Source organism: Manis javanica, chromosome 3 (genome assembly GCF_040802235.1).
Source record: "Manis javanica isolate MJ-LG chromosome 3, MJ_LKY, whole genome shotgun sequence".
NCBI lineage: Eukaryota > Metazoa > Chordata > Mammalia > Pholidota > Manidae > Manis > Manis javanica.
The window spans coordinates 11,833,796-11,855,940 of NC_133158.1; the positions used below are offsets into that span (position 1 = coordinate 11,833,796).

The following is a 22,145-nucleotide window of genomic DNA, read 5'->3' on the forward strand; positions in this document are numbered from 1 at the left end:
GAAGCTGACTTGGACCCAACCCACAGTCTGGAGCCAAATCAGGCTGGATCAGCTAATCACCAGCCAACCCACAGTCACATGAACAAGAAATGAATGCTTATTGTTGTATGCTATTGAGTTTTGAGGTGCTTTGCTATACAGCATTGTTGTAGCTATAGATAAATAATGTCCCACCTTCCTCAGAATACATCTAAACTCCAGCTATTCCCCTGTGCTCACTCCCCTCAGCCCCAGCAACCTCTTGTTGTTTTTCAAAGCATCTTGATGTGTTTTACAAGGTATTTTATATCATTTAATCCTCTTAATAACCTGATGAAATTATGAAGGAATGTGATATCATTATCCCATTTTGTAGATGTGAAAACTGCAGATCCCAACCTTGAAAAAGGATGTACAACTATTTAGTAATAGCGCTGGGATCAGCAGTCTGTCCACTACCTTTGGTATTACTCTGTAGGGTTTTATCTGTTTTCCTGTTTAGATATTTTAATAGTATATAAACAGCTATATTCTAAATGATGGATTTTTAAAAATTAAGGTAGGATACACTGTCTCCACATACAAATTTGTGCAGTCATTCAGCTGACTGTTCAGTAGCTTTTTGGGTCATCTTATGGTCACCAGCATGTGTGTAACACTGTCTGACAGTGATTTCCTCAGCCTTACAGCAAGAGGCATTGTCAAACTTTATGGAGTTTTCCAGTCTGTTAAGCAAAGAGTTGTCTTTAGTAAGCTCTAAATGGTCTGTATTTCTTCTGTAATTATTTACAACTTCAAATGGCTTTTCAGTGCTTATAGGGGAAAGTCTAATCCAGATAGCAAAGCATTCACTTACTGAAATTTGAGTAACTACTAAGTGTCAGGTACTATGAAAAGGAAAGGATCAGTAAGACTTGCCCTCAAGAAACCCACAATCTGGTTGAGGAGCAAATATCTGAACAGTGAATGGTACTACAGTGTAATAAGGGGTGTTATAGAGACTATGGCAGGTAATTGTCATCTACCACCTCAATTCTTACTCTTGTCCTTGCTGTAACAATCCCACTTTTTGTTTGAGTCAAAATTTTGGTTTGTAATGCCACCTTTTTCTCCACTGGTCTTAGTGGGGCTGTGCTCCCAACCAGGGTGAGAGGTAGTAACCCATCTTTAAGTCTGTCATCACATCTCACTCATTCCACTGGCCTTAATGATTGGCTCAGAGTGAACACATGACCCAAACTAATCCAATCAGATTGAATCTCAGCACTTTTGAACAGAATGCTGGGTAATGAACCTGGCAGATGTACCTCTGGGAGTTGCTGGCAGCCATCTTGCAATCATGTGGAGAGAGCCTACCTGAGAGTGTAAACATAGAACACCAGAGGGAATCCAAGTCCCTGTCATGTTATTTGAATCATGGATCAAACTGCCCTTAAAATAATGTTAGGTTTACATTCTTGGAGAGTTCAGATCTTAAACAGGTCCTTTTTTGGCTTAAGTTAGTTTGGATGGGTTTCTACTGTTTTCAACTGGAAAACTGCTAACTGATTCAGAGAGGAAAAGAAGCTACTCCTGACTGTGGATTTCAAGAATGGCCAACTGGAGAAGAGGAAGGAGACAGAGGAGATCAGACAATCCAAGCCAAGGAAATAGTGTGTCAGGGAAACCGGTGGCAGGTAACGACTGAGTTGCAGGGACTCCCTCAGGATATGGTTCCACCTTCCTCTCCTTGAATCGTCTCTGGCCATTTCCTCCTCATACTCTTCCAGGCACACTGATCCTTGGTCTTTGTGGCGTGCCATGTTTTTAAACTTCAAAGCTTTTGGTTGATAGTGTTTCTTCTGATGTAATGCCTGTTCCTGTGAGTCCTCTTGGAGGAATGTTAGTGTTTTGACAGAGCCTCTCCCAAGTTTTCTTAGGCTGAATGTCTTCCTCTTGGGTTACAGCTGCTTTTTGGACTGACCGCTCTCTAAGATCACCAGATCACCATTATAATAACAAAACTAATACTGATTAAGTTACTGGCTGACTGAATACCAGGCAGTGTTCTAAGCACTTTACATATTGAATACTGCCTGTGAGGCAGCATTTGCTCTTATCTTCATTTTATAGGTGACAAAAATTGCAACAGAGAAATGAAGTCATTTTCCCAGAGTAATACATACAAAACCAGGATCTGAGCCCAGGCAGTTTTTGGCTCCAGAGCACATGCTCTTAACCGCTATTTCAGATTGCCTCTCATAATTCACCATGACTGGTCACGTAGGTATCTCTTTGCCCTATCACTTTTGGAATCTCTTAAATCTAAGAGCCAATTTTGATTTCCCTACACAAGATCCTTTGGTGGAAATCATGCATTGCTCTTAAGGACGTACTACTCACAGCACAGCCAGCAGGCACCGTGAGCGTCGTGTCATATTGTTTCCGGCTGCTCTCAGTCCCATTGGGGGGGGGAGACTGCAGAGGGGCCCAGGTGAATGCTGTGTGCGCAGTGGATTTGTGTCACATTTAAGGAACCCTGACCTTAGGAAACCCAGATCCTCTAAAATGAGCAATAAGCCTGCCTGAACTTTTCCCCAGAGGGAGAAATCATCACCTTATTATACTGGATGGTAAACAAAACTTCCTTACCTGCCTCACAGGTCCTGTAGGTTACAGGCCCTCTGGTTTACTCTCTCACTGCACTTCCCTGTCCCCTCCTGCCACTTTGGTCCCTTCTCCTCACCATACTCCTTCTCGCCACAGGGCCTTAGGACATGCTGTGCTTTCTGCTTAGAGCTCTCTCTGTCCATCTCATTAATTTCTATTTGTTTTGAAGATTACTTCTCATGTAGCTTTTCCTCAGGGAAGCCGGACAACATCGGATGTCCCCTTTAGGTCCTTTCATCCACCTATGGGCCTTTCATGGCTCTTATTACACTTATAATTTCTGCTTGTGTGTGTGTGTGTGTGTGTGTGTGTATGTGTATGTGTGTCTATATGTGTTCGTCTGATTAATGTGTCTTCCTGTGAACCAGTAAACATGAGGGCAAGGACTGTGTTCTACCACGGGAACCCCAGTGTCTTGCCCTCTGTCTGAGTAGGTTTCCTGTAGACATCTGTAAGATAAATAGATCTTGATGTCCCCAAGGAGGTTTAGAGTGTCTGGCACATAATGTGTCCTAATGGGTGGGTGCTAAGTGAATAGTATCCAGTAAGAAGGCAAGAAGGGAGAGCATGATAGTTTCATTTTAGAATACTTGTGGTACCAAGTGATGATACTGCTCACCTAGATACTTACCTCCCACTGGTGCATGGATCTATGAGACAGCACAAACGGATGAAGCACAGGATTCGCACTGATGATTGCAGGACCCCCAACCAGAGAAACAGGAGGTGAGACAGACACAGTGATTATGGCAACCTGTGTATGTTCAGAGGCATTTTCCAGAAGAGGGCTGGCATTTTCAATGGCAAAACTTGGAAAAGCTAGAACATCTTAGAGGAAACACAAAATTTCACTTTTTAAAATAAGGATTTCAGCAATGCTTCCCAAACTCTTTTTTGCAAATATTTCAGACTCTGAAGGAAAAGCACAGTAAATATAACTTCTTTTTTATTAAGAGTTTTAAAATCAGTTGAATTGGTTTGGCAGAACCATTAAGAACTGTGAAGAATCTGACAACTTACGCTACTTTCAAGCTAACAAGTTAGCCTGCCAGTTTCACACATCCTGGCAGAAGACACAAGACTTCTATGTCAGAGACTGTGTTGGTTAATTTTATGTGTTACTTTGCTCCATGAGGCAAGCATTATTCTGGATGTGTCTGTGAGGATTTGAGCAAAATTAACATTTGAATTAGGGCCCTTGAATTAGGGCAGAATTCTATGGACTGAATTGTGTCCCCCCCAAATTCCTATTTGAAACTCTAACCTCCTACTTTCTGAGATTGAATCAATAGGTCAGAATTAAAAGGAAAATTATGGGAGTCCCATAGCTGGATCATAGGAAGAAATTGTGAAAAAATCCTTAAAGCTATGTAAAAATGCTGGAATGTGACTTCATATAATAATGGAGACTGAGAGGCTACATGTTTGTACCCAAGAACAAGAGAAGATTGGGAAACACTAGTTAAACTTCTTTAGTGGAGATTGTAAAATAATGCCCAAACACTGGGTACAGGGCATCAGGGAATAAGTGGGGACTGTGGTGACAAAGGCACCACAGCAGCTTGTTTCCACCTAATGGGGGAAGCCACTACCCAGCGCATAGGGAATGTAGGCTGATCTGTCAGACCTTATTTTTTGTGAAGATCCTGATATGGAGATTTTTATATGAAATACTCAAAACATCTTGTAGACAAAATGCATCTGAGAGTCTCTACTTTGTGGTACCAGATTTAAGATAAAAATCTTCATCCAAACACAAAAAGGCAAAATAGAACAAACTAAATTGAAATAAAGTATTTTTTAGACTTCATTATATCCTACTTTACTAAACATCCCACCTGCTGAGTTGATGTGATGGATACACCTGCTATTTCAACTTCAAAAAGATAGCTGTATGTATAAAACAGGAGCAGTTGATTTGAATATTCCATGCTTAAGAAAAATTCGGTTTACAAAAATTTCTAGAACTATAAAATAGCTCTGTGTAATATGTAATTTAAAATTTTCTAGTAACCACATTTTAAAAGGGTTTTAAAAAGGAAATATTTAATAGTATATTTTATTTAACTCAGTGCATTCAAAGTGTGATTTTAAGACTTAATCAGCATTTTAAAATGTCAATATGATATTTCACAATCTTTTATTCCTATGAAATCCTTAAACTCCAGCATGTATTTTACACTTAGAAACAGCACATCTGAATTCAGACTAGCCACATTCAAGTTGTTAATGACCTAAGTGGATGGTGGCTACTGTACTGGGCAGTATAGTTATAGAAGTGTGTTGTTGTTTTTGAAAATATAATCATTTATTTTTATTAGAAATAGTAAATCTAATCATGCCTAACTAAGAAATTGTAAATTATCTCAGAGAGCTTTTTCAGTTTTAACCCATCATTTATTCTTAAAATATTAAGCATGTTTGACATGGCTTTTTGTTGTCAATATGGACAGTTTGGCTTTTATCCAAAACCAGAATTGACTGATTCTAATGCAAATGTTTAAGTTCTTCAATTGAGTTATTTTTATGAAATCAATCCATGCAAATAGGGAAAAAATCACCTAAACCAATTTCTTGAAATTATGCATTCAAAATTTGGATAATTGATTTTTAAATTCTTGCGTTTAATGTTGTAGTGTAAGTATAAAACATCCTCATTTAAAAAAATCAAACAATATGAAGTATACAAAATAAAAAATTTAAATCTCCCACTTACTCCTTCCCCACCTCTGCTGCTCTACTACCACTCCCACTCTCCATCTCCAAAAATAACCGCTGTTAAATTGTTGACATACATTCCTCCCGAACGTTCTGTGACCGTATGTGACTACAGAGAGCTTATTTAAAAGGAGTCTTCTAGTGTTCGTGGTTTAGGACATCCTGTCTCCACTCTGCGTACACCGTGGATTACCCTCTTACTTGCATATCAGAACACACAGAGTTGCTTCCTTTCAATGGCTCCAATGTCCACAGTTTGTAGAACTATTTATTTAGTCCTCTCTTGATGGATGTGTAGGTTGCCTCTTGTTTTTGCTATTTCAAAAAAACCTACATCCTGATGTTACGATTTCTAGAGAATATGTTCCCAGAGATGGGATGCTGGTTCTGAGACCGCAGATCAAATGCTGGTAGCTATTGGCAAATCACCCTCCAGAGAGCTGACTGTGCCTTGCAGTCATATCAGCTGAACCTGAGAGGACATTTTGACTGAAATGTAGACTTTCCAATGTGGCACGGCCCAGAGCACTTAACGATTTCAATTTCTAAGACCACCACTAAGAAGTTACGAAAGAGAGTAGAAGCAAACCAAATGATTATTTCAAAACTATATGATGAGTCCAAAGTCATCGACACCAACCTGGAGCAGCAGCCAACACAAGAAGCAGATGAAAAAAAGGCATCATTTGCTAGAAAGCCTTTCGCCTCTTCAGAGACACTTTGCACCAGCCGATTCCTGCTCTGACTTCCAGAGAGTGGAATTGCTTCAGCAAGGTAGTCTCTCCAGAGAAACACTGTCTCTAGGCACCCTGGATACACTTCATGATGCAATTCTTGCTAAGTGATCTGTAATGTTCCACATTCTTCTTGCAAAAGGACAAAAGCCCCACCAAGAAAGTTTGCTTTGAAGAAGGAGAAAAAGTCCCCAATCCATATTCCTCTACATGCAAAGGCTTCCAAATCCTGGTAAATCTTGGATGGCTAGAATTACTAGAGATTCTTCAAGACATGGTCAGCTTATTACATATTTATTGATTTTCAAAAGGATTCAGTTTCAAAATTACTGCAGGTCACTAAGGTACACTGTTTGCCCTGTTCTATGTGTTTATCACTCCCAAACTCAGAATAAGCCCTAGGGTCTCTGCTTACCAAGTTTGCAGATGACTTACAAGTTAGGTGAGGTTAGTAAGCATTCACATAAAGATAAAATGTAAAAACAATTAATAATTTGTCAAAAAAACAATAAAATGCAAAATTAATATATTTAGGTCAATACTTGTCTGGGGTGGGGAATTAGCTTAGGACCACAGATAGCAAAGATCTGGCTGGCTGAATGGAGAGTTTACATAAAAAGATCTCTAAGGGCAGCAGACAGGAGAGCCACAGGTCAAATATGAAGGACAAACCACATTTTTAAATGCATAAAGATTCTTACAAATTTGAAGTTCAATAGCATTTGATTGGTCCAGCATTGCAATTTACTACAATCCCATCCATCCCTATTATACCCCACAGCTTCTCATATTTTCCCTCCTGGCTCCAGCAGGCATTCATGTTTGCAATCTCTGAGTTAGTGGTTTCAATCAACTGCTGTCTCAATAGGCTCAATAGGAGTCAACTGTTGTTATGGTTACCTGAATAGGAGCCTGCTATCTGAGATATGTTCAATACAAGGATAATGCTAAGAACAAGGGAGATCATACAGATTTTGCCCTGCTCTGGAATTTTGGCTGGACACTTACAAATGTCCAGGGAGTAATCATATGGGTATGACTCCAAGCCAAATCCTGTGAAGGAAGGTTGGAAAGAAAAATACAGTCATGGGGGACTCTGAAATTGGTGCCCTTCTCTCTAGCTCCATTACCCCAGACTTAGTTAAACCACTGTAATCTCACACTTGAACTAAGGCAAAAACCTAACTTCCCAGTCTAGTATTTCCCTCTCTCTGTTCATTGGTCCTCATGCATCGTTCATTTCAATATCATACGTCCTGAATATTTCCTGAACCTGTACACTTCTGTCTCACTCATCGCCGGCCTGGACCAATTGCCTATGTAATGACTTTTTAGCAACCATACTTTCCCTCTGCATTGTATTTCCACGCTGCACCCAGCTGTCTTTTTAAAACAGAAGCATAATGTTGCCTTCCCTTGTCACCTGTGTCCCCACCACGTTGGTCTCCCTTCCGCCCTCAAACAAGGCCTGGTTCCCACCCACCTCAGGACCTCCGCTCTGGTAGTTTTCCATCTGTGGAACACTTCCTCTCCCTGCTCTCACCATAGTTTGCCTCCTTTCCAAATATCACTTCTTTAAGGTGTCTTTCTTGATCACTCTGGCAGAAGCACTCACTTTTGCTTGCCTTCTACCAGGTTTTCCTAGTTTTTGGTAGCATTTTTTACCAGTGTCTGAAATGCTTGATCTATTTGTTAACATGTCTGGTCTGTGTCTCTTCCACTAGAATTTAAGTCCTAATTGTTTGTTTAAGGCTGGGTCCCCATTGCCCAGAATAAACATTCATTGACTAGCTCCATAAAAACCCTTATCAAATTCACACAGATAGAAAAGCAGCAATGCAGTTTCCAGAAGAATGGGGAGTTACTGTTTAATGGTTTCAGAGTTTCAGTGTTGTAAGATGAAAAAAGTTCAGGAGATGGATGGTGGTGATGGTTACACGACGATATGAGTATACCTAGTGCCACTGGATTATTCACTTAAAAATGGGTAAGATGGTAAATTTTGTATTATATACATTTTACCACAATTAAAAAAATTAATGATTAGAAAACCATAACTCTCCATTGCTCTGAAGATCAAGGCAAAGATCTTTGTTTTGTAGGATCCAGCAAGTTTGCCGCAGCTCTCTCTCCAGCTCATCACATGTAGCTCTCTGTGCCACCACCTACCTGTCTGCATTACACATTTCCAGAGCCAGCAGACTCCTTCCACCTCAGGGCTGTGGTACCTGCTGATTCATCTACGTGGGACAGTCAGATCTTCACATGGCTGACTCACTTTCCTTGTCAGCTGTCAGGCAGGCAGGCAGGCCGCCTTCCCTGACTCCCATCTAACATTGACCCTCATTATCCTATCATCCTTTTTAGTTTTCTTCATAGCACTTACTCCCAGCCAAAGTTAATTCATTTCATATTTGTTGTCAGCCTCTCCCACAACATTTTCAGTCATGTTAGTTCAGAGAGTCTGTGTGTGTTGTTCACTTTAGTGTCTCAGGTGTCTAGCACCAGCATCCACTAGCCATTCAAATAATCGTTGGATAAATGATTAACTAAAACATCCCTGGAAAGGAGCAGTTACTATAGCTATTTTACATATAAGAAAATGGAGGTCCAGAGAGGTTTTGTGACCTGCCCAAGGACACAAACCTTGTAAGAGGCAGAGATAGAATTTAAAAACAGATTTGGCTCAAATCAGTGTCTGTCTGTGCCATAGCTCTTCTCCCATTCCGCTCTTGCCAGCTCCATCAGCAGCTTCAGGACCCCTTGGAAAACCCATGTCTCTTTTCACTTCAGCCTGTTAAATACACTCACAGACAGACACATACACAAATAAAGACTAGCTTTCTTTTCCTAGTGTAGAAGTAGTCTCATTCATTCAGATACTTGACAAAATACAACAGAAATAAGACAACTATTCCAATCAAGTGAAAATAGTTGCCCCTTGGTTAAAGAAAATGCTCATTCATTTATTCATTCATTCAAGCACCTGTTTATTTATTGTGTTCTAGGGATTCCAATGCCTGTGGAAAAACAGACAAGGTAGAACCAGAAGCCCATTTGGCTAAAGCACATCAGATATGCTGTATTTCAGGGCTTCTGCAAGGACCACCTACGCTCTCTCCTTTGGCCTGGGTGCTTTTAGTATCCCTACTTTACAGATGAGAAAACGAGCACCAATAAGTCAAGTGAATTGATGAAGGCCACATAGCTGGGATGGAACAAGAAAGAGCCCAGGTGCAATTCCTAAAACCCATACTCTTCTAACCCCTCAGTGTTGTACACTACATTCTTGACAATTTTTAAGTTCTTCCCCCTGCTGGAACATACAAGATCCTCACTTCCTAAAGTATGGTTTGTGGGCAGCATCATCAGCATCATCTGAGAATTTGTAAGAAATGCCAATTCTTGGATCTTATCCCAGACCTGTATCAAAATCTGAATTCTAATAAGACCCACAGGTAATTCGTGTGCACACGAAAGTTTGAAGAACATGCTCCAGGTTACTGATGAGTGCAAACAGAAAAAGCAGAGTGATTCTCGTATCTCCCAACAGTTTTCTAGACTTTTCCTTTTTAGCATCCGGTTCTTTCAGGCTGAAAAACTAAAAAGCCCTCTTGAGAGTCATAGAAATAAATCCTAGTGTCTGCTACCACCTTGTGGTGAGAAGTTGCAACCCAGGCAGAATTTGCTTTTCAGAAAATAACGGTGAGATGTTTGAAGGAAGGGCTTGGCCCAGGTATTTAACTTTTTCAGCTCATGTACTTTATAATTCTCTCCTTTCTTGAAATTCAGACATACATGTCTAAATATGATAATCAGTTTGTGTGTGATTGTTTTATTACCAATCCAAATGGTAGTGGTTAGACCATCAGGTTACCTTTCCTGCATTTGCCTTGCCCTGGAATGTACAACATGTGTTCCACAAAGTGAAACAGAATTCCCCACCACTGTGTCAAATGCATCATTGGTGACTTCTGTGAAGTGGTAAACAGGGCGAGTCCCACCAATAATGTCTCTAACACCTTGGAAGGGAGTAAGAAAGAGATTCCAAAAATTCCCTACATAGCTACCCCGAACAGCCCAGAAGTTTAAACAACCTCAGTCCTGGATGACTTTGGTTTGAAGTTTGTGAGATGAAGAGCTAAAGAAATCTGAAACAACTGTGTCAGGTGAAGTTGAGAGCAATGGATCCCCCTCAACTGTATCTACCAGAGTCCTTTAAGTTTGCCTGTGGAAGAGATGGCCAATACCAAAGATTTCAGCGACCCAGGAAGAAAAACATCTCATTCAAAAGGAAGGGGATTGAAAGGTAGGTAAATGGGACTCATTTTCTTTTCCATTGAGTGAGTTTCTTTGGATTTTGCATTAAACAATATTCACTGTGATGAGAAAAGGCAGCATCTTTTGCATTGAATTTAGGAATTGAGGCTCTGAATGGATTAGGTGGAGACACCACATTTATATTTTGGATCAGGAAGCCAGTGTCACAATGGAAGCCTCATTTTATTATCAGAAAAGTCTAAATTATAATAGGGGAAACCTCTCCTTTCCACCTGAATTTGGGTATTTAATGTGGCATATGACACTAAAATAAGCGCTGATCCTAAGTTGTTAGTCAGCCTCAGAATTTTAGATATTCTGTGTCCTGTGTAAATACTATTATTTTGAAAATTCAATAGTACATTCTTCTAGATAGGTCATGATCAACATTTTTTCCCTTTCCCAGTAACTTTAGCTGCTGAAATATGTACTAATCATATTTCACCCTGTGCACACTTTTTAATGTAATGCTAAAACTGTCTTATACCTGATATTTCTTGCCAATGACAAAACCATAAAGAAGGCATGAAATACTCTAAACATAATACATTTTAATTTGGAAAGTCATTGAGATGATTTACTTTCCAATTTCTTTGGGTTCTTTATTACCAGGTTCAGGAGCAGTAGCTCAAACATATAGAAATGGAGTATTTTCATGAGGCTGGAATTATCAAAGACCAAATTTCTGAACTCCCACAGACAAAATTAAATATTGCAGAGATTTACACTTTCAATAAGAAATGGGGTACAAGCAGAAGCAATACAACCAAATAAATTGATTACAACCTTGATATTTAAAAACTTAAGAACAGAAGGGGACTTTTCTTAACAGAAATCTGAGGCCCTGGGGCAAAATCACCTTTGTTAATCATGTTATAAATAGATGGGGAATGAGGGTGTAGGGGATGGAGGTGGGAGATACAGTCTAGAGATTCAGAAACTGCTGAGAAGGTGGCTTTTTCCCTTAGGGATTGCAGGGATGGCCTTTGGGGTTCTTGAGCCTCCTGAAATTGTATTTCTATTGTGTTGGGATGTGTGTGTGTATATGTGTGTGTTTGTAGCAGAAAATTATGGCTTTATAAAAGTATTCTCAGAGGGGTCCATGTAAGCTTAATCCTGGCCCATAAAGGATCTTTGGTTAAATTAAAAAGTGGTAGTACCCCTTCCTCCAAACACTTTACTGTCATCTACTAGAAAGTTATTATAGTTGCTGTATACAATGGTAATGACTGAATGTGAAGAAACCCCCTAGAAGTTGTATGTGTACAACTGGTAGAACTCTCAGGTCCCAGTCCCCAAAGGGAAGCTGGTAGCCCAGTGGTCTTCCTCTTTTGACCTGTAGCTTGTGCTCCCTTCTTGCCTTTTAAGTTTCCCCACACAGATCTGATGCACATGGTAATAGAGGCAATCATTTATTAGGTTCCCACACAAAAATTATTTCCTTTTATTCTGACATTTCTGAGAATAGTATACATATTTCCAAATGAGAAAACCCAAGCTTATGGAAATAAAATAACATGCCCAAGGTCACATAGCTGGCAAGTGTTGTGCTGGGTTGAACCAAGACCATTGAACTATAGTGCCTGGGCCCTTCTGAAATACTTCCCATGTATGATTACAAAGAAGCTGAATGATTGAAGTCTAATTTAGAGCACTGTGTTCCTGGAAGATGGTATACATGCCACTGGTGGTACTTAGATATTTTAGGTAGTATCTGAAGAACATTTTTTAATAGCTATGAATTTATTTATTTATTTATTTATTTTTTGAGAGGGCATCTCTCATATTTATTGATCAAATGGTTGTTAACAACAATAAAATTCAGTATAGGGGGGTCAGTGCTCAATGTACAATCATTAATCCATCTCAAGCCTAATTCTCGTCAGTCTCCAATCTTCTGAAGCATAACGAACAAGTTCTTACATGGTGAACGAATTCTTATATAGTGAATAAATTCTTACATGGTGAACATTACAAGGGCATTCATCACAGAAACTTTCGGTTTTGATCACGCATTATGAACTATAAACAATCAGGTCAAATATGAATATTCGTTTGATTTTTATAGTTGATTTATATGTTGATCCCACATTTCTTCCTTTACTATTATTATTTTTTTATTTTTAATAAAATGCTGAAGTGGTAGGTAGATGCAAGATAAAGGTAGAAAACATAGTTTAGTGCTGTAAGAGGGCAAATGTAGATGATCAGTTGTGTGCCTATGGACTAAGTATTAATCCAGGCTAGACAAGGGCAGCAAAACATCCACGGATGCAGAAGATTTCTCTCAAAGCAGGGGGGTTGAGGTCTGAGCCTCACCTCTGTTGATCCCCAATTTCTCACCTGATGGCCCCCCTGCGACTGTGCCTGTCTTAGGTTGTTCCTCCCTTGAGGAATCTTACCCGTCTCTGGCTAGCCAGTCATCTTCCAGGGCCATACAGGGAAATGTAAAGTTGGTAAGTGAGAGAGAAGCAATATTGTTTGAAAAGGTTAGCTTTTTACTTCTTTGCAGATTTATGCCCTGTGGCTTCTATGCCCAGCAGTTGTCTCGAGGTATCTTTACCACCTGGAGGAATTATGATACTCGGTAAATTCGATATGAGGCACGAATTCTATTTAAGGGTTGTAATTAGGAAGGAAAAAGAAAAGCTATAGATGTAGCATATGGAAGGAAACATGGGAGGATTGATTATTTCTTTGACATATCTTCTTGTAGAGTACCTTAAGTATGTATAGGTTTTAAACTACCAACTAATTTGCGCTCACATATTAACATAATAGGAATACGGTGACATAAACAAAGCAAATCTATAATTACCATCCATCTCCAGTGAAGCCAAGAAAACCATTTAGGCACCCTAGGCATTTGTGAAAATTTGTCTATGATATGATGGATATTGTCCAACTGTACTTGAACAGTCTGAGAGAAATCAGACAAATTAAAGCAGCCCATTTCTGGGATCTGTTCACATCCCATATGTTCTTTTAACCGTAGATAGTCTATAGTCATAAGATTTTGGAGTGCTACAACTTGCACCCCTCCCAACTCCTGGTTGAATTCCAACAGTACAGATCCGGTCAAATTCGTTGTCTCACTGTATGCACATGCCAGCCTAGACATCTCCCTCCTCATTCCAATGGCAAGTCCAGGAAACGGTGGGGTGGATGCAGCCACAACCGCAGCATCGCCCGGATCCCTGTGGAGGTTTTTTGATGATCATCCCCCTGGCACAAGTCCTCCAGAGAGCGCTGATGCCGGAAGCTCCTCCTCATATCGTATCTTAGTTCATTTTCTGGGTATCCAAGCTAGGCCTTGATCTTCTGCATAGAAACAAACAGACCCTTTGCCCACACTTTGACATGCCCGCTATGAATTTATTTTAAATCCACATTAAAAATATGTACTGCATAGGTTGTAATTATAATAAACATAATATATATGATACAAAACCTGGGATTCCATCCAAAGAAATGAAGGCTTATGTTCATACAAATTCCTGTACACAAGCATATATAGCAGTTTTATTCATAATAGCTCCAAAGTGGAGAAAACCCAAATGCCTTTCCATGGGTGAATGACGATTAGATAAAGTGCGGTACATCTGTGTCACGGAATACTACTCAGCAAAAACACTGCTCAGGAACAAACTACTGATACGCACAGCAGCTTGGACAATCTCCCTCTTAGAGGCTGCTGGAGTTAAGGAGCAGGTGGGAGTGACAGGGAAGTAGGTGTCTGAGATTTTATGGATTTTATGCTTTGGATGACACTAACAAATACAGTTGAGAAGAATACTGGGTAACTAATGGTATCATGGTACAGGTGATGTCCACTGTGGCATGGAGATTAACACAAACCTTGGGACCATATTATTGGGCCATAAGTTATTTAATCTTAACGGGCTTTAAATTCCTCCATCCTGTAAAATGGAGATGACAAACATGAAGGTTAAATTACATGAAACACATGAAAGAACTTAGTAGAGTGTTTAGTGTACAGAAAGCTATTAAGAAATGGTATCATTTTTATTACTAAAATATGCCAAAGTGATGAAGATATAGTATAGGACTGTTTCAATTTTGGAAACCTGAGTTTAGAGTTATTCTATCTACATGTGTGTTCTGTGTAAATGCAGCATTTATGGAGCCTTGGAGACTGTAATCCGTATTGACTATTCTGGAAGATTCTCATCTCTCATCACTTGGAACCACCAAATCCAGCAAAAACTATCTTAAACATCATTGAAATGAGATTGGCAACTTGCCAATATATATTCTAACAGTCACAGACCTGGATTAGAATTTGTATTCTACCTGTGGTCAATTAATTTAACCTCTCTTTGTCTCAGTTTACTTACTAGTAAAATAAGGATAATAATATACCCTACTTCTTACAGTGCTGTGAGGATTCAATGAGATAATGGTCAGAATACACTTAACTTCAGTTTGGTGACCGAACACCAAGTAGTTGCTTCGGCTTTTTTTGATCCATGATTTGATTCTTGGTCTTCAATTTTGTTTTTTAGAATTGTATAATTTGTGCACATTTGAAGTTTGGATTTTGAGGATTCACTTAAATTATTTGTTTTCAACTTTTCAATTTCCTTAATACAAATTATTTTTATTTTGTTTAGATGGCATAGAGCTGTGTCCACCAACTTAGTAAAGCAAAATGTGTTGGTCCCCAGAGAGGAATCATCCGGTGATAGCGACATGGAATTTCATAAAAGCCAACAAAATCAGAAAAAAAAATGGAGGAAGAAAGTGAAGACTGTTTTGGGGAGGGTGCTGTCATACAAGCATAGAAGCAAGCCAGCAAGTGTCAGCAGAGAGGGCGCCACTAACCACAAGGAAACCCTCCCTTCAAGTACACACAGTCTGCTTCCCAGAATTGTCAAGGAGCTTCCATCTCCCAAATTATTCACCAAACCAAGAATGAGAAAGCTGTCACAGAATGGTAATCAAAGGCAATTTATGGTCGTGCACAGGCCAAGAGGAATCGGGCAATTAGGACGGATTTTCTTGCCATCCAAAGTATAGCATCTCCTGGAAGCTTGTCTAAGATGCAGACTCTCAGGCCCCACTCAAGTCTAATGAGTGAGAATGTGCATTGGAGAAAGATCCCTGGGTGACTCAGATGTGCATGCATTTTGAATAGTTCTGATAGAGTGACTCTGAGGAAACTCCCAGTCTCATTAGTGGTCTAAGTTGTCTAGAGCCATTTTATTTAAATATGTATACATAGGCATGGGTGTGTGTATATACATGTGTGCATATACATACAAACATACTAGAAAAATCCAAATAAGTAGGGTTTTTTTGGGAGGGTTGGGGAGTGTGGAGGGTTTGTTTCTGGAGAAAGTGGTGATGCAGCCTTTCCAATGGGTACTTTTAGCAGTGGGGGGTGTGTTATGAGAATCCTGTAAGTCATAAAGGATGTCTTATTGCACCTACTTCGTATGTCCTCTGTGGAAGAATCAGCATTTGAACTGTTAACTCCAAGTCTTTTTTGCAATGTAGTGATGCTGTTTTGATGGTGGGGTAGGGGAGGTGGGGCATCCCGTGAGTTACGACTAACAATACCACTAATACTTGCCTATTCCATGACTTTTCTAAATTAATAGACTTTATTTTTTGGAGCAGTTTTAGGTTTACTGTAAAAATTGGTCAGAAAATACAGAGTTCCCATATACCCTCTCTCCTTACCGACCCACACACTCTCCTCTATTAATGTCTTTGCTTAGTAGGACAATCCTTTCATGTCATGTGTCCACATTACAGTACCATGCAATAGCTTCATTTCCCTAAGCATCCTCTAGCTTTTTAATCTCCTTTATAGCACAACATCAGGAAACATATAGCCCTTGTAATACATGTAGGGAAGCCACACAGAATCCCACATTACACACAAGGACAAGTCTGGAAAAAACAAAACAAAACAAAACAAAACAAAATAAAACAAAAAGAACTGACAGCTTCCAGCTGACTGATCGCCCTTTCAAACAAACTCTGTCTTCTGGAAAAAGCAGAAACTAATACAAACATCCCAGCACTCAGCAATTACCTGATATGGATTAACCTGTCCACTTCGGTCAAAAATAAAGAGGACCTGCTTCCATACTGATGTGGCTGGAACTAGAAAGTCCAGAAGGAAATAGGAGCAAACTTCTCCTCATCTGTGTACATTGTCTTGTTTTCATTTTAGTTGGAATAACAAATCTTTGCACCAAAATTTTTCCAGAAAATGTGCCCATCCTTCAGGCTATGACTCAAAACTATGACACTGTCTCAGCTCTGGCCCAAAGACTGTTGCTCTTTCCTGTTGACCCTCATAACATTTTTAACAAATATTTTCTAAATACTTAATATATGCCAGCCACACTATTAGGGATAGAGTAGCAGACAGACCTGGTCACATGGAGGTATAGCACAGAAGGACATTCCAACATTATGCAGATAATTATATCTGATGCAAAGTAGAAGTTTGGGGTGCTACGGAGACACATCATTGGTGTTCTAACTTTAGGGGAGAGAGAACAAGAAAGGAAAGGACAACTCAGTTGAGAGCTGAAGGGACAACTGGAGTTAATAAGTGGCGTGGGGAGAAACAGTTTCCCTGGGAGAGGGGAGAGCATATTTAAGTCCCAATATCAAGAGAGCACCAGGTGTAATTAAGAAATGAAAGTAATCCAACTAGGCAGAAGCTGTTGAATTAAGTGGTAAGGGTGTTGAAAGCCACATTAAGAATTTTTAACTTTCTCCTAAGGATAATAAGAAATCATCAGATATTTTCAAGCTGGAGATTTATATAATCTGGTTTCCGTTTTTAAAAGATAGCTCAGGCTGTAGAATAGGGACTGGTTTGGAGGAGGGCAAGAGAGGGCGCAGGAAGAACAATAAACAGGTCATAACATTCATTCAGGCAAGGGATGGTATTAGCTTGGGTTAGTATGGCAGTGGGGAGATGAAGGAAGAAATATTCACAGGTAGAAGTTATAAGATTTGGTAAAGAGCTGAGCAGCTGAGGGCAGGGGGTGGAAGAGTCCCTGGGTTGAACACTTGCTTTGAAGGCAGAGCCCCCATTCATTGACATTAGGAGCCACAGCTCCTAGAAAGGCCTTTATCAACGGCTTCAAAACAAGATGCTTTCATGGGGCAGGGAGACAATGAAATGGAAGGAATTGCAAACAACTCTTCCCAAAGCCCATCAATCCCTTTGACTACATCAAGGAAAAAGCTTCCTTGCTCGCCTTTTTCTTTTTTAATAAAAAGGAGGGTAACCTCAGATTTAGTGCCTTATGCAGATGCTGACATGGTTTTGTTTTTATCATATTAATTTTCATGCCAATTTATGAGACTGTTTTTTGATTTATGGTAGTGTTCTAAAGTTTCTTTATAAATGGATTTATTGTATTAAGAATTGAATTGCTATAAAAAATATTAGGGAGTCTGGAGTTCACATGGCTCCTGAAAAATGGGAAAGACTATTAATATAGTATGTGAATCTTGAGTCAGTAACTGAGATTGCTTCTATCAACTGTAAATTCTCAAGGGATCGTCTTACACATCACAGGGTTAGCTTACCTTTTCTAATTCTACAGTAGTTAAAGGGAAAAGCAATGGAGGCAAAATCGAAGTCTCAGACAGAGCTAAACATCTTGTCAAGACAGGTTAGTGACCACTGGGGTCACAGCTGCAAGAAAAGGTAAGTGTGTACAGGAGAAAATTAAGATTATAAAAAGCAGATCCATTTATTTTAACCCCAAGGAGAAAAGCTACAAGGCAACATGGAAGGCCATCTTTTCAGAGTATGTTCTAATAGGAAGACTCTCTTTATAACTGTGACCCTGACAGTCTTCCCTCCCTTTCTCCCTAAGCAACCATACAGCTTGATGTTGTAGAAGCGGAGACAGAGGAGATAACCCAAGGAAACACCCTTCTCCGCGCCCGGAGAACCACCAAGCGGTTATCTGTGACATCCCTTCCTTCAGGGCTGCAGAAGGTAAAATGCTGAAACAAATTTGCCTCTAAATACTTACACTTAAGTCAGTGTTGTAAAAGCGATGTTCTCATATAAAAAAAGCATTTAAACCTGCTGTCCATGTCTCCTTTACAAGAATTTAGGTCTCAGAAAGCAGATTTTCCAGGTCTGATTCCATTTCTGTGCACAAACTGTTCAGCTTCTACTACAGTCTGGGCAATAGTGGAGTTTTGAGCTTCAAAATGACTTTTTCAACTGTTCAAATATCAAGTTGGTATATTAGCATGTGGCCTGTTGTTTGCTGTGTTGAATTCACTAGAGAGGAATTCACTAGACTAGCACTGCATGATGGAACTTTCTGCAAGGATTCAAGTGTATGTTGTCCAGTGTCATAGTCATGATCCCATTGTGGCTTTTGAGACTTTGGAATGTGGCCAGTGCAATTGAAGAACTGAATTGTTAGTTTTATTTCATTTTAATTGAAATTGAAATATAAATAGCCATGTGTAGTAGAGACAATGCAACACAAGACCACCTGGGACTCTCTAAACAAAAGCTTTTACGTATCTGTAACTATGAACATTTGAGCCTCAAGTGCCCAGCCTATTTTTTTAGTATCCTGAACTATTATTACTTTAAATACAACAAGCATTTACTTAAAGCTATGTTCCAGGCCTTGTTCTAAGTGCTTTAAAAATACCAACTCAGATCATTCTTACAACAATCCTATGAAGTGGGTAGCAATACGTCCTTATTTTAGGAGTGGCACTGAGAGTTTAAGTAATTTGCCTAGATAAGTGGCAGTGCCAGCCTTCAAACCCAGCAAGATTTGGCTCTAAAGTCCTTTACTCTTGACTGCTGTGCAAGATAGTAATTGTACTGGCCAATATGGTGACCAATAGCCACAGGTGACTAATTGAAATTAAATAAAGTTACAAGTTCATTTCAAGTTACTCAGTCACCACGTATAGCTAGCAGCTGTTGCATTGGGCAGTGCATAAAGAAAATTTCCATTTTTTGCAGAAAGTTCTACTAAATAATGCTGTTCTAGAGTATTGCTGTCAGAGTGAACCAATATTAGTTTTGAATTTTGCTTCTTGTGTGCTAGGTTCATATTTCTTGTATCCCTATCATGTGCTGGGCAATTTCTAGGTTTGGGGCTATAAAGGTAATCTGATGGACTATGTGCTGTGAAACAAATAGGTTAATAGAAAGGATAGACATTAAACCGTGGCACTACAGAGCAGTGGGGTAATACTGGTCTTTTGAGTAAATGGCTCTGGGATAAGTGGGCATCCATATGGCAACAACAATTATCCCTATCTCAGACCATATACAAAGATTAATTCCTGTTGGGTTGTAGATCTGTGTGGAAAAGGTAAAACCTTAAAAACTTTTGGAGGACAATAAATGTATCATCATGACCTCTATATAGAAGAAGACCTCTTAGGACACAAACATCACTGAGCATAGAGGAAAAGATCAATATATTTGATTATATTAAAATTAAGAATTCCCGTTCATCAAGACATTAAATCAGTTTTGTCCACTGGCTATAGAAGGGTTTTGTTCAGCTGTCAGAATGTTCTCAAAAATATACTTGAAATCAAATAGTCTGCAATAGTTAAAATAGTCTGCAAATAGTTAAAAATTAGAATATTTCAAGTAAGTCTGGGCTTTAGCTTTTTTTTTTTAATATAGGAAGATTTGGCCCACAATTCCTCATGTCGATAGCAGGAGTTACACAGGGGCTACCCCCTTTGCAGGAGGCATGGTCACACCAGCCACTTCATACCAACCATACTGGCCTGTTTTATAAAACCTGCTTGGCCCTTCTAAGGCATTTAACTGTACGACAGTGGTACTCAACAAACACAGAAATAACTTAGTAGTTAAGAAATCTGGTAAGTACTTAGGTTTCATGTGAAACAGACAAGAGGAGTACACCTGAGGATGGACTGGGGCAGGTTCTGCAAGTCATTTTTGAGCCTGGGCCACCTGGCAGGACAGAGTGGTGATTCGGCAGACTCGCTTGTAAACTCAGGCAAAGGGTAGGACCCAGATGCAGTCCCACATCCTACTTAGTGTAGGTCTCCCAATAGTCCTGATGCTAATCACTAAGCACAAGGGGAAGGAAAATTGAACCCAGTAAGACTAAAAAGGGCATATTAGCCAGGAGCCATGACCTAATAATGACTTCCAGTAGCAGCACTATTAGGACAGGTGCTTGAAACCAGCAAGTCAGGGATGGTAGGAAAAATATCAGGCATGGGGTGAAAAGAACCCAGAGCTTTCTTTTTATGTTTGGAGACATATCTGCCATGAAACTAAGGAAACCTGCAGAAAAGAGACCAAATCAACAACTGGATCCAGTGATAATGAGCTTTCTGGGGCACTGGTCTACAGCAGCCCCACACCCTCGCTGTGCTCAGCAGCTACAGAGGTGATTTCTTCTTCTTCCACTTACGAATGACCTGCTTTTTTTCCTGTTACTATATATTCTTTCAAAGCCAGAGAATCTCATTTCTCTGTGCCCTACAGATCTCTTCAAAGAGAGCTCTGGGCACAAAGGAGATACATGGAGCGTGGAGAATAATATGAATATGGTCTCTGACCCAGTGTTGTTATGTGGAAATGTTCAATTTAAAGGAGAATGTCCCAAGGGTGGAAATTCTTATTTAAACACTGTCATAGAAATAATGTTGATACTTCTTAACCTGATGTGTTTCTGCATTTTTATGACAGGTTCCATATTCACCAAAAAAGAGACCATACTTTCTAGCACTTAAAAGAAAGAAACATGGCATGGAAAACATCCTCCGGAAATCAGATTTGACTGTAGGAAAGCTTCAAATGCAGGTAGTGGACAAAGGCCTTCACTTATGTGTTTCAGAAGCATCAGAGGGCCAGGCTTAACTGAATGCACTGCTCGGCTAGACAGCATGGATGTGGAACAAAATTAATGATTAGCATGAAGAAATAATGCTAGTGGGGGGCTTAGAAAAGTGGCTAAAGGATTGCTAAGGGCACCTAGGATGATGCTGTGTGCCTAATATTAAGGGAATTCAATTAAAATAAAAGCATGCACATAGGCTTCTTTTGAGAAGAAATGAGATCGTCTTTACCACTGGGTGGTAAATGTATGTTTTCAAGCTCTGTTTGCTATGACTTGAATTACAATAATACTTTGGGACTTGTAGAATGTCCAATTCCTGAACTCATACCTCAGAAAAACAACCATCCCTTTGGTTATGACAAAGCTTTCCAACACATGGCTTCATTTCTTTGTGTATGTCTGTCATAGGTGGATGATCTCATAGAAACAGTAACAGATAAATCCATGAAGTTATTGGCCCAAAGACATGCTGAGCTTCAACAGTGTGAGTTTCTAGGGGACGAAATACTTCAATCTTCTAAGCAGTTCCAGAGAATATCTAAGAGAACCATGAGGAAGTATAAGTTAAAAAATGTGTGTTTCCCGTGCACCTGCTGCTGCTTCTGAATTTGTTCCTGACTGCATAAAAGTTATCTTCAAAGGTATTTTTTTTGGTATATAATTATGAATAAATCTCTCTAGTGAATTAATCAGTGGGAGAGAAGGGCAGTTTCTAAAATATTCTCCCCAACAGTCCTTAAAAAATGATCCTTTTTGAAAAATTGATTTTAATCCTGAATCAGTATAAGTAGACTTTTGCATCATTATTCTTAGTAATAATGAAAAAATAGAAGCATTTATCATGATATAACAATTCTGCAAAGTAGTT

The 22,145-nt window shown here is 39.5% G+C and overlaps 2 protein-coding genes across 2 annotated transcripts in view; one reads left to right on the forward strand and one right to left on the reverse strand.

Annotated features, from left to right (window-relative positions):
- Positions 1–7,376, reverse strand: part of LOC118972522 (cadherin-related family member 3-like) — a 65,788-nt gene extending 58,412 nt beyond the window's left edge. The window contains exons 1-2 of the mRNA XM_073230450.1: positions 7,334–7,376; positions 3,260–3,456 (exon numbers count right to left, since the gene is read on the reverse strand). Coding sequence (XP_073086551.1) covers positions 3,260–3,456; positions 7,334–7,376 — 240 coding nt within the window. The remainder of the gene's footprint in view (positions 1–3,259; positions 3,457–7,333) is intronic.
- Positions 7,377–10,264: 2,888 nt separating this feature from the next.
- Positions 10,265–22,055, forward strand: C3H3orf49 (chromosome 3 C3orf49 homolog). Its single transcript, XM_037019341.2, has 5 exons — positions 10,265–10,389; positions 15,035–15,357; positions 18,278–18,402; positions 21,127–21,240; positions 21,686–22,055. The coding sequence occupies exons 1-5, from the start codon at positions 10,265–10,267 to the stop codon at positions 21,881–21,883; spliced, it is 885 nt and encodes a 294-aa protein (XP_036875236.2). The 3' UTR covers positions 21,884–22,055.
- Positions 22,056–22,145: the final 90 nt, after the last annotated feature.

Coding starts and splice junctions, on each gene's coding strand:
- C3H3orf49 (XM_037019341.2), top strand. CDS start 10,265: ATGGATCCCCCTCAACTGTATCTACCAGAGTCCTTTAAGTTTGCCTGT. Junction 15,358..18,277: donor GAGAAAGCTGTCACAGAATG/GTAATCAAAGGC, acceptor TTTCTCCCTAAG/CAACCATACAGCTTGATGTT. Junction 18,403..21,126: donor TTCCTTCAGGGCTGCAGAAG/GTAAAATGCTGA, acceptor TTTTTATGACAG/GTTCCATATTCACCAAAAAA.